This window comes from Aotus nancymaae, unplaced genomic scaffold (genome assembly GCF_030222135.1).
Source record: "Aotus nancymaae isolate 86718 unplaced genomic scaffold, 86718_ANA_hifiasm-v0.15.2.pri h1tg000077l, whole genome shotgun sequence".
Classification (NCBI taxonomy): domain Eukaryota; kingdom Metazoa; phylum Chordata; class Mammalia; order Primates; family Aotidae; genus Aotus; species Aotus nancymaae.
The window spans coordinates 17,261,677-17,277,771 of record NW_026988492.1 but is presented as its reverse complement, the minus strand read 5'-3'; the positions used below and the strand labels follow the sequence as shown (position 1 = coordinate 17,277,771).

At 34.7% G+C, this 16,095-nt stretch overlaps 1 protein-coding gene across 5 annotated transcripts in view; it reads right to left on the bottom strand.

Moving 5' to 3' along the window:
- TRDMT1 (tRNA aspartic acid methyltransferase 1) overlaps positions 1 to 16,095 on the bottom strand; it is a 54,820-nt gene that overhangs the window by 26,366 nt on the left and 12,359 nt on the right. For 3 of the 5 annotated variants that reach the window (XM_012455955.3, XM_012455956.2, XM_064368399.1), the window contains exon 2: positions 4,026 to 4,135. In XM_012455955.3, coding sequence (XP_012311378.1) covers positions 4,026 to 4,135 — 110 coding nt within the window. Of the gene's footprint in view, positions 1 to 993; positions 1,144 to 4,025; positions 4,136 to 8,196; positions 8,497 to 16,095 lie in introns of those variants that run through there. The other 2 variants (XM_064368397.1, XM_064368398.1) reach the window with 2 other exon arrangements.

Sequence of the window (16,095 nt, the reverse complement as noted above, 5' to 3'; positions counted from 1 at the left end):
AGGGATTCCCTCAACAGTGAGAGGGCCCTCACAACTACACTGATCCATGGGTAAATGGAACCAGGAGAGTGGCATGGTCTCTGCTCTTAGATTCTTGCCAGTAACACCACAGTAAGTGAGTAAAGGCTAACTCTTTTGTTTTTGGCTTGTTGCCTTAACAAGCCTTTGTTAACGTTGACTCTCTGAGGGCTGAGCTCTCTCTTTCCCACCTCTGCTGATCCCCTGACAATAACACTGATTAATGTCCTTAAAAAATTGATAGTTTCATTTATCTCCAAAGACATATTTTGTGTGTGTCTCACTTCCTCTTCCCACTCCAATTACATTATTATTTCTACACTGCAAAGCTTTACAACATTTTCACCTATTTTCTAACCACAGTTTTTCTCCTAACACCGCAGCTTCATTCCTGGGTTTTCTACTTTGATTCATCTCTTACTTAGCTAGATTAAGTGGTGGAGTCATCCGTTCCAGAAAGACTCATGGATGTTACATTGTATCTTTCATTTTAGGAAAATTTTTATCTATTTTTCTTAACAGTTTTTGTTCCACTGGAATCATTCTCTTCTTCAGAAGCATTAATGATATTTATCATGGATCACTGTCTTCAGCAACTATTATTTACTCTACAATATGTAACTGGAGAGAGAGATTATTTTTAAAGCAATGATGGTCAAAACCCCCAAATATGATGAAAATTATAAATAAGAAAAGCACCACAAGGTCTAAGCAGTATAAATAAAGAAAAGCATAAAAAGCACATAGAAATAAAACTTTTGAAAACGTGATAAAGATAAAATCTTAAATGTAGATAGCAAAAGACACAATATATTAAGAGGAATGAAAATAGAAATTATCACAGACTTTAAGTCAGAAATTAAGCAATCTAGATAATACTGGAAAATATTAAAAGAAAAAAAACAGATTTTTAAAAAATATCTTTCAAAATGAATGTAATCAAAGATTCAGTAGCCCAGACACAGTGGCTCATACCTGTAATCCCAGCACTTTGAGAAGCTGAGATGGGAGAATCAGTTAAGCCCAAGAGTTTGAGACCAGCTTGGGTAACATAGTGAGACCCTGTCTCTCCAAAAAAGAAAAAAAATCAGTAAAAATTATATTTCACAATGATGACAACATAAAATACTTTTTAAATCAAAAGCACCAAGGTAATTTTCCCTTTCCACATATACATGACAAGAGACACTAAAGAAGGTTTTTCAAGAAGAAAAATTATATGACATGCAAACTTTGATCTAAAAAACAAGAATAAAAAGTGCTGAAAACTATAGATATATAGATAAATGTAAAAGACTTTTTGTGCTTTTTAAAAGTTCTTTAATAGGTATTTGACTACTTAATCTAAAAATAGTAACAATGTATGTTGGTGTCTATAACATTTGTAGCAGTAAAATGCAAGACAAAATAACAAAATAGACCAGTAGCGGAAATTGGAAGTATACTGTTAAAACTTAAACACAAAGTGGTATAATGTTATTTGAAGGTGGGCTTCCACAAGTAATAGATGCATACTGTAAACCCTAGAGAATCTAATAAGAAAATAAAACAAAGATAGATATGGACATGTAGATATTTAAAAAGACATTTCAGTTTACATTGAGTAAATATTATAACTAATTGTCTTAAAGAAGACATTAGTGAACCATACATACATGATTTTTTAAAATAAAGGCATCAAAGGAATTTATTAGGAAAAGGACATTCTTTTCAGTAAATGGTTCTGGGACAACTTTATGTCTTCTTGTAAGAAAACAAATAAATCTTGACCCATATCTCACAATCTACACAAAAAGTAACCTTAAATGTTCAAAGACCTAAATGTAAAAACTAAAACTAAAACTAAAATTTCAGAAAACAGGAGAAAAACTGAGTAAGCAGAGATTCCTTAGGACACACAAAAAATGTCATCTACAAGAAAAAAAAAAGATAACATCTATGTTTTGACAGACATATTTAAGGAAATAAAAAGATAAGCTAGAGAATTGGAGAAGACATTTGTTCCATATTTCTGACAACTGAAATCCAGAAAATATAAGCCGCTCTTACAGTTAAATAATAGTAATACAAATACCCAAATAACAAAAATTGGGGAAGAAATGTATTGACAGAGAAGACATATAAATGGCCAATAAGCACACTAAAAGATACTAAATCTTATTAGTCATCAGAGAAAAGCAAATTAAAAACCACAATACCACTATATGCTCACTAAAATGGCTAAAATTGAAAAGAACAGCAATATCAAATGCTGGCAAGGATGTGAAATTTCTCAGTTAAACATTAATAGTGAGAATGTAAAATGGTAAAAACACTTCAAAAACTTGGAAAATCTGGTATTTTCTCATAAGTTTAATAAATTTAGGTATTATCCACAAGAAATGAAAACAAAGATACACACTAATGTTCACTGCAACTTTACTTTTAATAGTAAAAAACTAGAAATGACTTAAATGTCTATAATAATGTGAATAGATACACATATTGTAGTATATGATATTCTATTGTACAAAATATTACTCAACAATAAAAAAGAGCAAACTACTGATATACAACAAAACATGATGAATTCCAAAAACATCAACATTAAACAAAAGCAGTACCACTCAAAAGAATTACACTCTATGATTTTGCGATATACTAGAAAGAGAAAATTTAATCTATAATGAAAAGAAAGTAGATCCATTGTTACCTGGGTTGGGGTTGGAGACTGACAGAAATGGGGCACTAAGAACAATTTAGCATGATGGAAATGTTCTATGTCTTAATTGTGAGGGTTACATGGTTGACGACTGAGTCAAAACTCAAACTGCCCGCTTAAAATTACGTACGATAAATGACATGCTTATTGCATGTAAATTATGACTTCATGAGAAATTTGTTTGTAAAATTTTTCATGGCAAATTAGAAGAAAAACACAATTTCACTTTTTTTTTTTGAGATGGAGTCTCGCTCTGTCACCCAGGGTAGAGTGCAGTGGCACAATCTTGGCTCACTGGAACCTCTGCCTCGCAGGTTCAAGCAATTCTCCTGCCTCAGCCTCCCTAGTAGCTAGAATTACAGGCATGTGTCACCACACCCAGCTAATTTTTTTGTATTTTTAGTAGAGACGGGGTTTTACCATATTAGCCAGGCTGGTCTTGAACTCCTGGCCTTGTAATCCACCCGCCTGGGCCTTCCAAAGTGCTGGGATTACAGGCATGAGCTACGGCACCTGGCCTATTTCACATTATTTTTAAAATAACTCAACATACATTAGTGTTTCAATACTTGTGCTGAAGTCATCACATGAGAAAAAGGTTAACCTTGACAGGTTTGCTAAAATATGAAGCATTCAGTAATAGCCAATGATTTTCTCCCTTGTTCATACTGCATGCTATATATATTGCACAAGTATTTAATAAAAATAAGTACTTTTTTGAAGTTTAATACTACAGAACCAAGCATTTAGAACTCAAACTTGGCCGGGCGCGGTGGCTCACGCCTGTAATCCCAGCACTTTGGGAGGCCGAGGCGGGTGGATCACGAGGTCAAGAGATCGAGACCATTCTGGTCAACATGGTGAAACCCCGTCTCTACTAATACAAAAAATTAGCTGGGCATGGTGGCGCGTGCCTGTAATCCCAGCTACTCAGGAGGCTGAGGCAGGAGAATTGCCTGAACCCAGGAGGCGGAGGTTGCAGTGAGCCGAGATCGCGCCATTGCACTCCAGCCTGGGTAACAAGAGTGAAACTCCATCTTAAAAAAAAAAAAAAAAAAAAGTCAAACTTATCCTTGCATTTTAATTATTTCTGAGATACCAAAACATTGATCTCCCTCTCCAAAGCTGGACTTTTTTTTATAAAGGATGCTATCTTTTGAAAGGATATAAAATGTTCATTCTCTTCTCTTGAACTCTTAAATTTATATGTAACTTACCTTCCAATTAAGCCACCAGAAACCAGTATTTGTCAGTGTTTTTCAATTTCCCTTGCTACATACTCATTAAAACAATAACAATTACTCACCTCAATTGTCTTGGCAAGTAACTGTGTGTGAGGAAAATTATACCTGTACACTTCATTAGCGACAGTGTTGACATCAATGGCAGCCACCACTTGTGCAGGTATACAGCTTTCTGTAATGATAAATGGAATATCTTGAAAAGAAAAGTCCTTAAAAAGTTCATTATAGAAGAAATCAAGAGAGCAGAATTTAGTGATACATTTCCTTACTTCCTCACTTATTAGCCTGATCTCAGACTGCCAGTGGAAGGTCAGGCCTGGGGAAGCCAGGCATGAAGTGAAATATTTGAACATGGACTTCTGGTTCATCTCTCTAAACAGCATTCCAATGCTAAAGATGAGATTTAAATATTTTAGTGCTTACCTCTTGTATTTGCTTTCCTCCCTCATGAAGATAAACACATATAAGTCAAATAGAAAGTCTTAAGTTAAAACAAATCAAAAATTGAAAAGTGAAGTATTCTAAAAGCCATGTGATTTGGAACTTTACATAAATAAATAACCATTTGTTCTGCACTTTCTCACATTAATACAAAGCTGCTTCACAGTACCTTTGAAAATGCTTTAAGGTAAGCTTTTTTTAATACCAGCTTTATTGAGATATAATTCACATTTGACAAAATTCACCCAATTAAAGCTTAGATAAGTTTTTAAATGAGATGAACAATTAATTGGCATCCAAATGTAAATAGTTCATAGACCAACATTTTAAATGTTGACAGACCAGGAGAGAATATAAAAAGAATAAGGAAATAATTACAAAGGAATGCCTTCACTGTCATCTTGTCTTGCTGTTGAAGAAAAGCATTTGCAAAATGTTTTCAGATTCAGAGAAATCTAGCATATTCTTTAATGTTAGTCAAAATTGGAACTCCACAATTGTAGCTGTAGGTATATTTCACAATAACCACCCTCTTTCTTCAAACATATATAAAAGCAGTTATGTGTATGCCCTGACCCAAGTCAGGAGAAAGTGTTAAGTTTTAAAAATAAAAGTATTTGAGACTTAAGAAAATTATCAGAGAAAACATTACAATATTATATAGTAGCTCCAAGTAGCCATTTCTTTAATACCATTTGCTGATTAATAGTTAGCTTCTTAGCTTAGTCCAAATATCAAAAGAAGAAAAAAAAAAAAAAAAAGAATGGTGTGAGGAGCTAGGACTCACGCAGCAGGCACCCGGAAACAAAAGCAGACCACAGGATACAGGGCAAGGAGAAAGGCTCACACACGCTCAGAAAACAATCATAACCTTCCACTGAGGCCTGTAAGAGATGAGGACAGGGAGAAAACAAAGGCACAAATGTCTCCCAAGTATTTATACCAAATGCCTGCGAGGCTCTAGACACTCAGCTAGGACAAGTTATCCCCCAGGTATCTTGCTGAAAAGTTAGATCCCCTGTGTGCTGCAAGCTTGTTGGTCTACTTAGTAATGCCATAGGTAGCTGCCTCTTCTGCATGTAAGTGCAGTAACTAGTTACCGGCGTTAGTATAAAACGAATTTAAGGTTATAAATTATGTCTGTTAAAGTCATTGGATCTTGAAACATAAATCAAGAAGGCTTCTAAACAAAAGAAAATATTAGTATATAAGGATCAATTTGCAAAACCACAAAACTATCAGAATTCAACTCAAGAATTAAGCTATTACTAATCATTGTAAGACAGCTGAGAATTAAATACACTTCATTGTACTATTTTATTGTTTTGTTAAATAAGATATATTGTAATCAGCAAGATGTAGCCTGCTTGTATTTCCACTATATATGAAGCAAACTGGGATAGCCTGAGGTTGGTTAATAGGACGTTTATCTTTTCTTCAGCCTGAGTGAAAATCTACAGTGATGTGCTGAATCTGTACTATAATCAATAATTAATTTTACGTTCTTGTGTTATATGCCTGGAGGTCACAAAAAATGACAAAATCAACTGACAAATGAGTGTTTAATGTGGTAATCCAAAAACTGATGAACTGAAAGTTCTTTCTCAGGAAAGAATAGATTTTTAAAGCCAATAAGCAAATGCATTGTTTGCAAGGATTGAAGAACAAATTTTAGACTGTTATAAAATTAGGACCTACTTACTGCACAACTTAAAAAGTTATTTCCATTAAGAGAGATGGATGTTACTGACACTAATTCAACTTGCCTTTTCAAAAATAGAATGGGGGGGTGGTTATTGTTTCTAAGGAAAAGGTTAAACTCGCAGATAAGTTTTTGTTATTTTTGTTGTTGGTGTTGTTTTTTGAGACCAAGTCCCACTCTATCGCCAGGCTGGAGTGCAGTGGCACAATCTCGGCTCACTGCAATCTCCCCCTCCCAGGTTCAAGCGATTCTCCTGCCTCAGCCTCCTGCATAGCTGGGACTACAGATGCATACCACCACACCTGGCTAATTTTTTGTATTTTAGTAGAAAGAGGGTTTCACCACGTTGGTCAGGATAGTGTCGATCTCCTGACCTTGTGATCCATCTGCCTCGGCCTCCCAAAGTGCTGGGATTGCAGGCATGAGCCACCACACCAAGATCAATTTATAGGTAAGTTTAAAAAAGCAAACATGTCAATTCTGTCAAAATCTTCACTTGAACTCCAAACACAAGTTGTCTTGATATTTCTTAGCATACAGTTTAAATATATAATCTCCAAAATTCTTTACTTTTAAGTTACATACGTAGATTTTGAAAATGTGTAACTAAAAATGTCAAAGTGAATATAATTCTATAGAATTTTGCCTATGTGAGCTCCATCGCTTGAGTGATCTATAAGCAGTGATTCTCAAAAAGGAGAGAGAATTTGAGAAATGGATTCATCAGTATCTTTTGGGTTAAATAGAGGAAGAGGATGTGTTTTCAGTACTTTGACATACTACTTTGCCTAGACTTTATTCATGATATTTCAGTTACTCTTCAGGATTTCATATTTATTAAAAGGAAGCCTGATTTTTTTTTTCTAAAAAACTGAGATATCCTACTTAGAGAAACACAATTTTTGAGATAGCATCTCACTCTGTTGCCCAGACTGGAGTGTGGTGGCATGATCTTGGCTCACTGCAACCTCTGCCTTCCAGGTTCAAGCAATTCAATTATCCTGCCTCAGTCTCCTGAGTAACTGAAACTTTTGCCACCACATACAGCTAATTTCTGTATTTTTAGTAGAGAAAGGGTTTCACCACATTGGCCAGGCTGGTCTTGAACTCCTGACCTCAAGTGATCTGCCTACCTTGGCCTCCTAAAGTGCTGGGATTACAGGCATGAGCCACCATGCTTAGCTGAGAAACACAATGCAAATTATTTTAAAAGGTTGTTAGACTGGCTCTGTAAGGAATGCATAAGGACATCACACTTCCATTTATATGAGGACTAAATTTAAAAGGTAGATTTAGTTATTTCAAGAGAGTCTTCTAGGTGAGATGTAAGAAATGTCACTGAGAATACATACATAATTCTTGCTCTCAATATGCTCCATATCAAAGTAGACAGTAAACACACACACACACACACACACACACACACACACACACTTGAAGAGCAATACCTTCCTTTCTTTTTCTGATGATTCTTTCTGGAAAAGCTGTAGGGAAGAACTTTTTGCTGGTAGTAGTGAAAAGGTTTACAAGTTCATACTCTTCTTGACTTTCCTAACCAAATAAATAAAAAAATTTAACTGTTCTTGTATAGTTATTAATGTGGGGGGGGGAGAATCAATATTTACAAAATGTAAATGCAAATGTAAAAAATGTAAATGTAAAGATGTTATGTTGGATAATATAATGCAGTCTGGAGTTTTGAGGAGGACTTTGAGAAAGAAAATTAAAGCATAACCAGTCCACTCTGAAATAAGGAAAGAAGTTTTTAAAAATTCTGTTCCTTTATTATTATTTATTTTCTAATCTATATCTCATATAGATGAGCAACTATTGAATTACTCATTATAACCACACCTGAGACATTTAATCAGGTATGTTAACACTGACATCTAGTTGTAAAATGAAAGATGAGCTGAACACATCCAATGTCCTTTCATTCAAAGTGATAGCTTAGGAATAAAAGTACAAAATAACATTCAGACCTATAAGGATCTGAACTTAAAACTGTTGACAAATGTGTTATCACTATTAGTAAAGTATATTGTTGGGCTCTTTTTAAAAGTTCTTGCATTTTACATGGTGGCTCATACCTGTAATCCCAGCACTTTGGGAGGCCGAAGTGGGCGGATGACTTGAGGTCAGGAGTTCCAAGACCAGCCTGGCCAACATGGTGAAACCCCATCTCTACTAAAAATACAAATATCGGCCAGGTGTGGTGGCGGGCACCTGTAATCCCAGCTACTCAGGAGGCTGAGGCAGGAGAATCACTTGAACCGTGGCACAGCAGTTGCAGTGAGCCAAGATCATACCACTTCACTCCAGCCTGGGCGAAAGAGCGAAATTCCGCTTCAAAAAACAATTTCTCTTTCCATATTCAGTGCAGAGAAAACCTGATTTGTGGGAATCAAAATGAAATAACACTGCATTAATGCTTAATTTTTTCCTTCTATTTACAATTATCTATTAGGAAAGAAACTAGTATCATTTCCCAGACAAAGCTGGACCGTAGGTGAAATACTGCCATGCTTTTTTTCATGACAATCAATCTTCAATTCCCTTGTCCCTCTTCCCATTTCAAACTACCTAGCAATATGCTCAACTCAACACGAAGCAAACTAATACTTATGAAACAGTATGAAAGGTGGATAGCAAACATCATCTTTTTCCTATTATAGAACTCAAGGAACTGCACAATTTCTCCTTAGTTGAGTGCTCAGTCTCTTTGAAATAAATTTTACATCAAATTAAATTTTACTAATAAAATTTTACTAATATAAGTTTTACTAATGACTCAAAAATATGATTTCGAGTTATACTATCTCTGCAAAAATTATGTGCATATCCCAACAGTTGTTTCTTCCTCTTCTTCAATAACCAAACAACAAATTTATTCACTGTGGCAATGTACCCTACTAAAAGGGTATCTGCCATCCCCTCTACAGCTAGATGCAGTCATGGACAAAGTTCAGACTCATGAGTGTTCTAAAAAGGAAGAGAGTGGTAGTTCCTTATGCTTTCTGGCCTTTCCACTGGAAGTTTGGAAAGCAGATGTAATGACTGGAGATCTGTTTGCCATGATGGACCATAAGGATGATCTATGTGCTCTCATCACACTCTGCAGCTCACTCTACCATTGCATTTTTCCCAGGACCGTGGCCCTCTCACTAAACTAGTCGATCATCTCAGTGCTAACACCACAACTCATTCATCTGGGTACCTCGGCAGCCAGGCATTGCAGTAATTGCCACAGAATAGGCCCTCAATAAATGTCTATTGACTGAATACATAGAAAAGAATAAGTGAATTGTAATTCCTAAAATCAACTCCTGATTATTATTGATTACCCTCTTTGTTGTCCTGTTACTGAGAATACTGCTAGCTTAAAAACTATTTAATAAGCCTGAACTTATATGACTATCTCAATGCTCATTTTTGAGTAATTGTTTGACATTTAGGTCAAATTTTTTATCTCGGAAACACCTACAATGAAATTCCCAGGATAACCTGCGAAATTCCATTTATCTTACAAATATCTTAACTATAGTCCCAATGGTGCTATTGTCAGGCAGTAAGTAAATATCTGTGAGATTACCTATCATGTACTGAGCACTCTACTGAGAATATAAAATGAGTGGACATTTGTTTTCTCTTTTGCCAGCATCTGGCCCCTCTTTTTCTGGCAATAGTCCCAGATTTTCTTGGAGGAATCTTACCTCACTCCTGCTCTGTTGAAATGGTTCAGATGGCCTCAAATCCCCCTCCCCTAGCTTCTAGAAGCCTGGGGTCAAGTGCCTGATTGGTTTCAGACTAGCCAGAGTGGTTTCAGGATGGGCATGCAACTCAAAACAAGCCAATTAGGCACAATCGGGGAGACCCCTGGCTTTTACTTGTGCAACTATTAATAGCAAGAGTTGCTTCATCTTTCTTACCAGGTTTAACCTTGGAAAGGTATAAGTTGAGAGGCTACTACAGCCATTTTGATTCAATAAGGGGAGAACATATATAAAAATGCATCCAACCTAGAACAAACAAAGCTGAGATATATGGAGAAAAAACTGGTTTCTGTGACATGATTTGAGCCCCTGCTTCAAGCTCTACCCCTAACTGGCCCTACATTTGGACTTGGTCAATTAAAGGAGTCAGTATTTACAACTTTTAGGAAACCAGTCTGAGTTAAGTTTCTGTCACTTGCAAATAACAGTTCTAAGTGGCATTCAAGTGAACACACACTAATATGCCATTTGTTCCTATGAGGAAAAGCATTTCAAATTCCAAACTGGCAAACAGAGCAATGTGAATGCAAAAGTCCCCTAAATAAGTAACTAGTTAACCATGCATCTACAAAATAGAAGTACTCTTCTTGATAAAGCACTACACAACTGTCCTAAATTGAAGAATGAAGGTCAAGAGACTTCAATTTGGGGAGTAAAGACTCCCTTGTTGTAATACCCAATTACCTATTTCTACATATGGATACTAAATACAATATAGAGAGAGACACTTATAAACTGTAGCTCCCGTGTCTTTTAAGGAGCACAGAATATTTTCAGTTGCCCAGCAACATCAATTCTTATAAAGTTCAAGTACTAAAACAGTTAAAACGGAAATTTCATTATAAGGAATTCAAAAATACCAGATTTTAAATGATCAATATACATATAAAAGATGTTGAGCCTCACCAACAATGACAGAAATTCACATTAATCAGTTTTACCTGTCAGATTGGCAAAGATTGAATAAATGAACATTGTCTAATGCCAGCAAAGAGTTAAGAAAATCTGCACTCCCTCATTTTGTTTGTAGTATAAATTGATAATAATTCTTCTAATTATTAGACCTAGTTATACTACACCTGAAAATGTTTGCTAAGAAAAAATGTAGACAAATATGTAAAGATACAAGTGTAAGACTACATATATGTATGAAAATATATATGTTGAAAAAGGTAACATCTATATTTACTGTCTCAAAGCAATATCCATATTGTTTACTACATACAGCAATCACAGAATATCTTGTTGAGTAAAAATCCGAGTTTTGTAAAGTGTATGTGTATGTGTGTAAGATAGAAAAAAAACAGCAAATACCAACAGAGGTGTCCTGGTGGTGAGATTTGGAGGTAATTCTTACTTTTTCCAAAACTCTTTTGGAAACTTTGATTTTTTTTTTTTTTTTTTTTACAATGAGAATGTACTTTTTTGAGACAGAGCCTTGCTCTGTTGGCCAGGCTGGAGTACAGTGGCACAATCTCAGATCACTGCAACCTCTGTCTCCCGAGTTCAAGAGATTCTTCTGCCTCAGTCTCCCGAGTAGCTGGGACTACAGGCACGTGCCACCACACTCCACTAATTTTTGTATTTTTAGTAGTGATGGGTTTCACCACATTGGCCAGGATGGTCTCAAACTCCTGGCCTCATGATCCACCCGCGTTGGCCTCCTAAAGTGCTGGGATTACAGGCGTGAGCCACTGTGCCAGGCGAGAATGTACTATTTTTAAAATTGGCAAAAAGCAAAGAAACGAAACAATGATTTTTATCTTGGAACAAAAGAATTCAATACTGCTCTTGGTTTTGACCCTGAAAAACAACAAAAGGAAACTAAGTAACAAGGACAGACAAGAAAGGTTTGGCTCTACTCTCAAAGCATGCCAATTGCACTGTGACCGTTTACAGGCAGATACACACCAGTAAACAATTATAACTCATTATAATTACAACAATTATAACTGAGTGCCTTATTTTATCCACCAACTCAACAACAATCAAAGGACAAAAATAAAAATTAAACTACTTGATGGAAGACTTTTAAAGATCAGCAAGTAGCTAGCATACGACCAAAAAATGTGGTGCTGAAAGTAACCTATTTACAAACTTACAGAAGTCAAAGGATATATAAACTACTTAAAAAGTGAAGAAATGATACAAACACATGTGATCCAGTCAATTACAGGTGTGAACAACAAACACTTTGATTTTGTTTTACATAAATTTGTTTTGAGTGAATGACCACTCATGAATGGTTTCTCACTATAAAATGTTCACAGTGCTCTTTACTGATGCTTTCTCATAATTTATAAGGTGATCTTTCTGATATATTTATGGAGGAGTCAATAAAAAATGAGAAGTGATATAAACATTAGTATTTTATATCTAGCTAACTGTGAATGTTTAAAAGACTTGTAAAAATATATTTTAATAATATTTTATAACATATACTATAATGTGTATAATAATTAACTCATAAAGATCCCTAAAATTAGCCTAAGAAAATCCTGTCTGAATTTGTCTTGCCATTCTGAGCCTTCTTTGCTTTATAGTTAACCCTCCTTGAAAGCTTATACCTTTCATCATTATTGACAGAATAAAATTTCAAATCCTATCCTGCAAAACACTAGCAGTATAATTTCTGCTACAGATACCTCTAAAAGAAGAGGTTAAGTTTTACAATTTTGCACTAGGCCAGAAAGTATAAGTTTGTCATAAGACCTATGCACTTCAACTGCCTCAGTCATTTCTCCATTCCAAGCCTCCTCCTAAGTAATCATTCTCTACAAATCTTCTTCTGTTAAGTCACATGGTATTCAATATTAGGCATTATTATTTTATTTTTTTCAAGGCTGTTTAGGGACACCCTTATGGAATTTTTCATTTTGTGTGTGTGTGTATTCATACATCCTGATGAGATTTAGAATATGGATATCTATCTGTCTGTGTATTTCTTTCTCCTGCTTTTTCTCTGCTAGAATTCTGCATTTAAATCCTAGCTTGGTTATTTCCAATTGTGTGATTTAGGCAAGTTTCTTTGTGTCTTTAAGCCTCGGTATCTTCACCTATTAAGAGGATAATAAAGTACCTATGCCATAGGGTGTTCTGAGGATTAAATGAATTAATAACTATAATACACTCGATTAGTGTCTGGCATATAATAAATGTTTGCCATTATTGTGATCAAAAGTGCAAAGACTTTTTAAAAATGAGAATATCAAATGCTAGAAAGGAGAAGGTGTGATTTAAAAATCATCATTGCAGATGTGAGCATCAATTAACAACCAATATTTCAACGAATATTTGGTGGTATGCATTTAAAACCCTAAAGATTACTTTGTATTTATTAGTTTTACATTTGTGCACATTTCTTAAGGTGTGATAGGCAAAATAATAATCCCCAAAGACATCCACATCCTAATCCCTGAAACTTGTGAAAATGTTACCATACATGGGAATCAGGACTTTGCAGATGTGAGTAAGATAAGAATCTTGACACGAGATTATCCTGAATTATACAGGTAGAGCCAGTATAATCACAAGGACTGAGGAAGGTTAAAATCAAGAGAAGGGGATTTGGAGAGGGAAGTAGAGGTCAGAGAGAAAGCTCTGAGATGCTACACTTTTGGCTTCAAAGATAGAAAAAGGAATAATGAGCCATGTAGTACGTGCAGCCTCTAGAAGTTAGAAAAGCCAAGCAAATGAATTCCCCCCAGGACTTCCAGAGGAATGCAGCCCTGTCAGTACCTTGATTTTAAGACTTCTGACCTCCAAAATTATAAAATAATAAATCTGTGTTGCTTTAAGTCACTAAGTTTATGGTTATTTGTTATAGTAGCAATAGGAAACTCATACATACAATAATTAGAGATGTAACGAAAATATTTAATATAAGTGATGCTATTTTATTTATAATAGTGCAAAATGACGAATGATCTAAATGTCCCAGAATAGATGATTAATTTGAACAAGTATGGCACTTCCATAAAGTGGAGTATCATACAACCATTAAAACCCAAGTTTATAAATTCTACATTTAATGGCAAGGGAAAATGTTCAAGATATTCCAGGTAAAAAAAGAAAGTTATAATTTATTTTAATGTTCATGATCACATTAGAATAAAGATTTTAAATATATAATCTAAGTCTTCACCAATGTTTATCTCTGCATTAGCATCATTGGTGATTTTTTAAAAAAATTTCTTCTCTATTTGTGTAGCATTGGTATTCCCCAGTAGAGCATAATCTCTGGAAAAAAGTAACAAGACTGTCTCGTTCAGTGCTGCATCCTCACCATACTACACCAGAAGCAACAAAGAAAAAACACTCCACAGTTACATACTGAATGAATAAATGAATATTTTCAGTGTGTCCCAATTTTTTAACAAATGTATTACTAATGTTGCTAAAAATAAAAAACAAGAAACACACATTATAATAATTTTAAATATTCAACTTCACTAGTAATCAAAAATTATATAGATTAAAATATTATATTGACATATTTATGGCCACAGAGGCATTACTGAATATAAACTAGTATGTCCTTCTAAAAAAATAATTTGACAATATCATCAACTATCTTTAAAATGTTCATGCACCATAACTTATTCATTAATTCAACATATATTTGTTGAGCATCCACTATACAATGGTGCATGTAGGTCCAAGGATACAATGATGAACAAAATAGAACAAAACACAACAGAAAAATCCCCACCCTTATGGAGCTTACATTCTAGAAGAGGTGGCAGTCAATCAGAAAGATAAACAAGTACAGTACAAAATATGATGGGCAGTAATAAGTACTAAAGCGAAAAACAAAGCAGGACAGAGGATAGGGAGGCAGGGCAGTGAATACAATTATGGGTACTGAGAACAGTCCACTGTACATCTTTCCTGACCTTTTTCTATGTCTAAACATAAATACATTACACACATACCCACTGCCCGTGCCCAAATATACGACAAGTAGAATAAACATCAATCCCCTATTGTCCCCACAAAAACAGCCAAAATTAGATTCTGGCCATTTTCATTACATAAATGTTTAATGATGTAGCCAAAATAGTCAAATGACTTCGTATTTTATAATTTATAATTTAAACATATTTTATATTTTATATTCAGTTTAACTACTATTTTTAAATTAAAATTAAGTTCTGTATTAGTAAAACAAACTCTGTTTTTTGAACTTTTTTAAAACTGGCATGAAGAATTATAGCTCTTACGTGTTAACATAAGAATGGAAAGGGGTATTTACCCCATTTAAGAGGTCTGACTCACTTGTATTCAATAAATATTTGCCTGAAGAAGCCACCTGAAGTAATCTTTAGGATCTGTTATGAATTTATGAAGATATAATTCTAGGTAATAGCTAAAAAAAAAAGAGAAAAGATTTCTTATCCCCTGACTACTGAACTGGACAATGCTTATGAAAACCTTTTATAAACGCTGTCAAATGTTTCTTCATGCCCTGCAAAATATTCTCAGCAAGTATTTTCTGTGAGTTTACAACCAGGTTCATTTATGAATTCAAGACATATTTATTGAGCATGACTGACGCTGGCTCTGGCTCCAGGCAGAGATGATAAAACGATGAATCCCTGCTCCCACAGTTTCACACAAGGAGAAGCCTCCAACATATTTTAAATAACACTATCTTGGCATGTTCATTCAGAAATACTGTCTATATTTTCTACTCAAAAGTTCAGGAAACAATTTTATTCTACTTTCTCATGTGCATCTTTGAAATCAGGGTCATTATCATCAACAGAGCCACTTTTTAAATCATTTAATGGTGTTCAAGGACACACCAACTTCCCCTCAGTCAAAGTTACTTGAGATCTAGTCCTTTTTGAGTTCATGTATAATGATGTTACTGGAAATTTTATGCTCCCCACAAATACCCAGTAGCTATTTTTTATTTCCACAAAGTAACCACCTACCATATTGCTTTGTAAAGTAATTTTCAAAAGGCTTGTTTACAATAATATCCAACACTTGTAATTGAGCTTGTCCCCCTAAATATTACTTCTAGATCTTTAAATTCATTTGTATGATTTTTGGCCAATTCCATTGAGTGACCTCAATAAGCATCTAAAACTGGTATTTTCTTCAGGCTAATATAGTTCATCCAAGCAGTACTTTATTGATTTGCTATTTTTGAAAAGTTTAGTAATTGAGTAACATGAAGAGATTTCCTTTCTGAAGACTAAATTATAA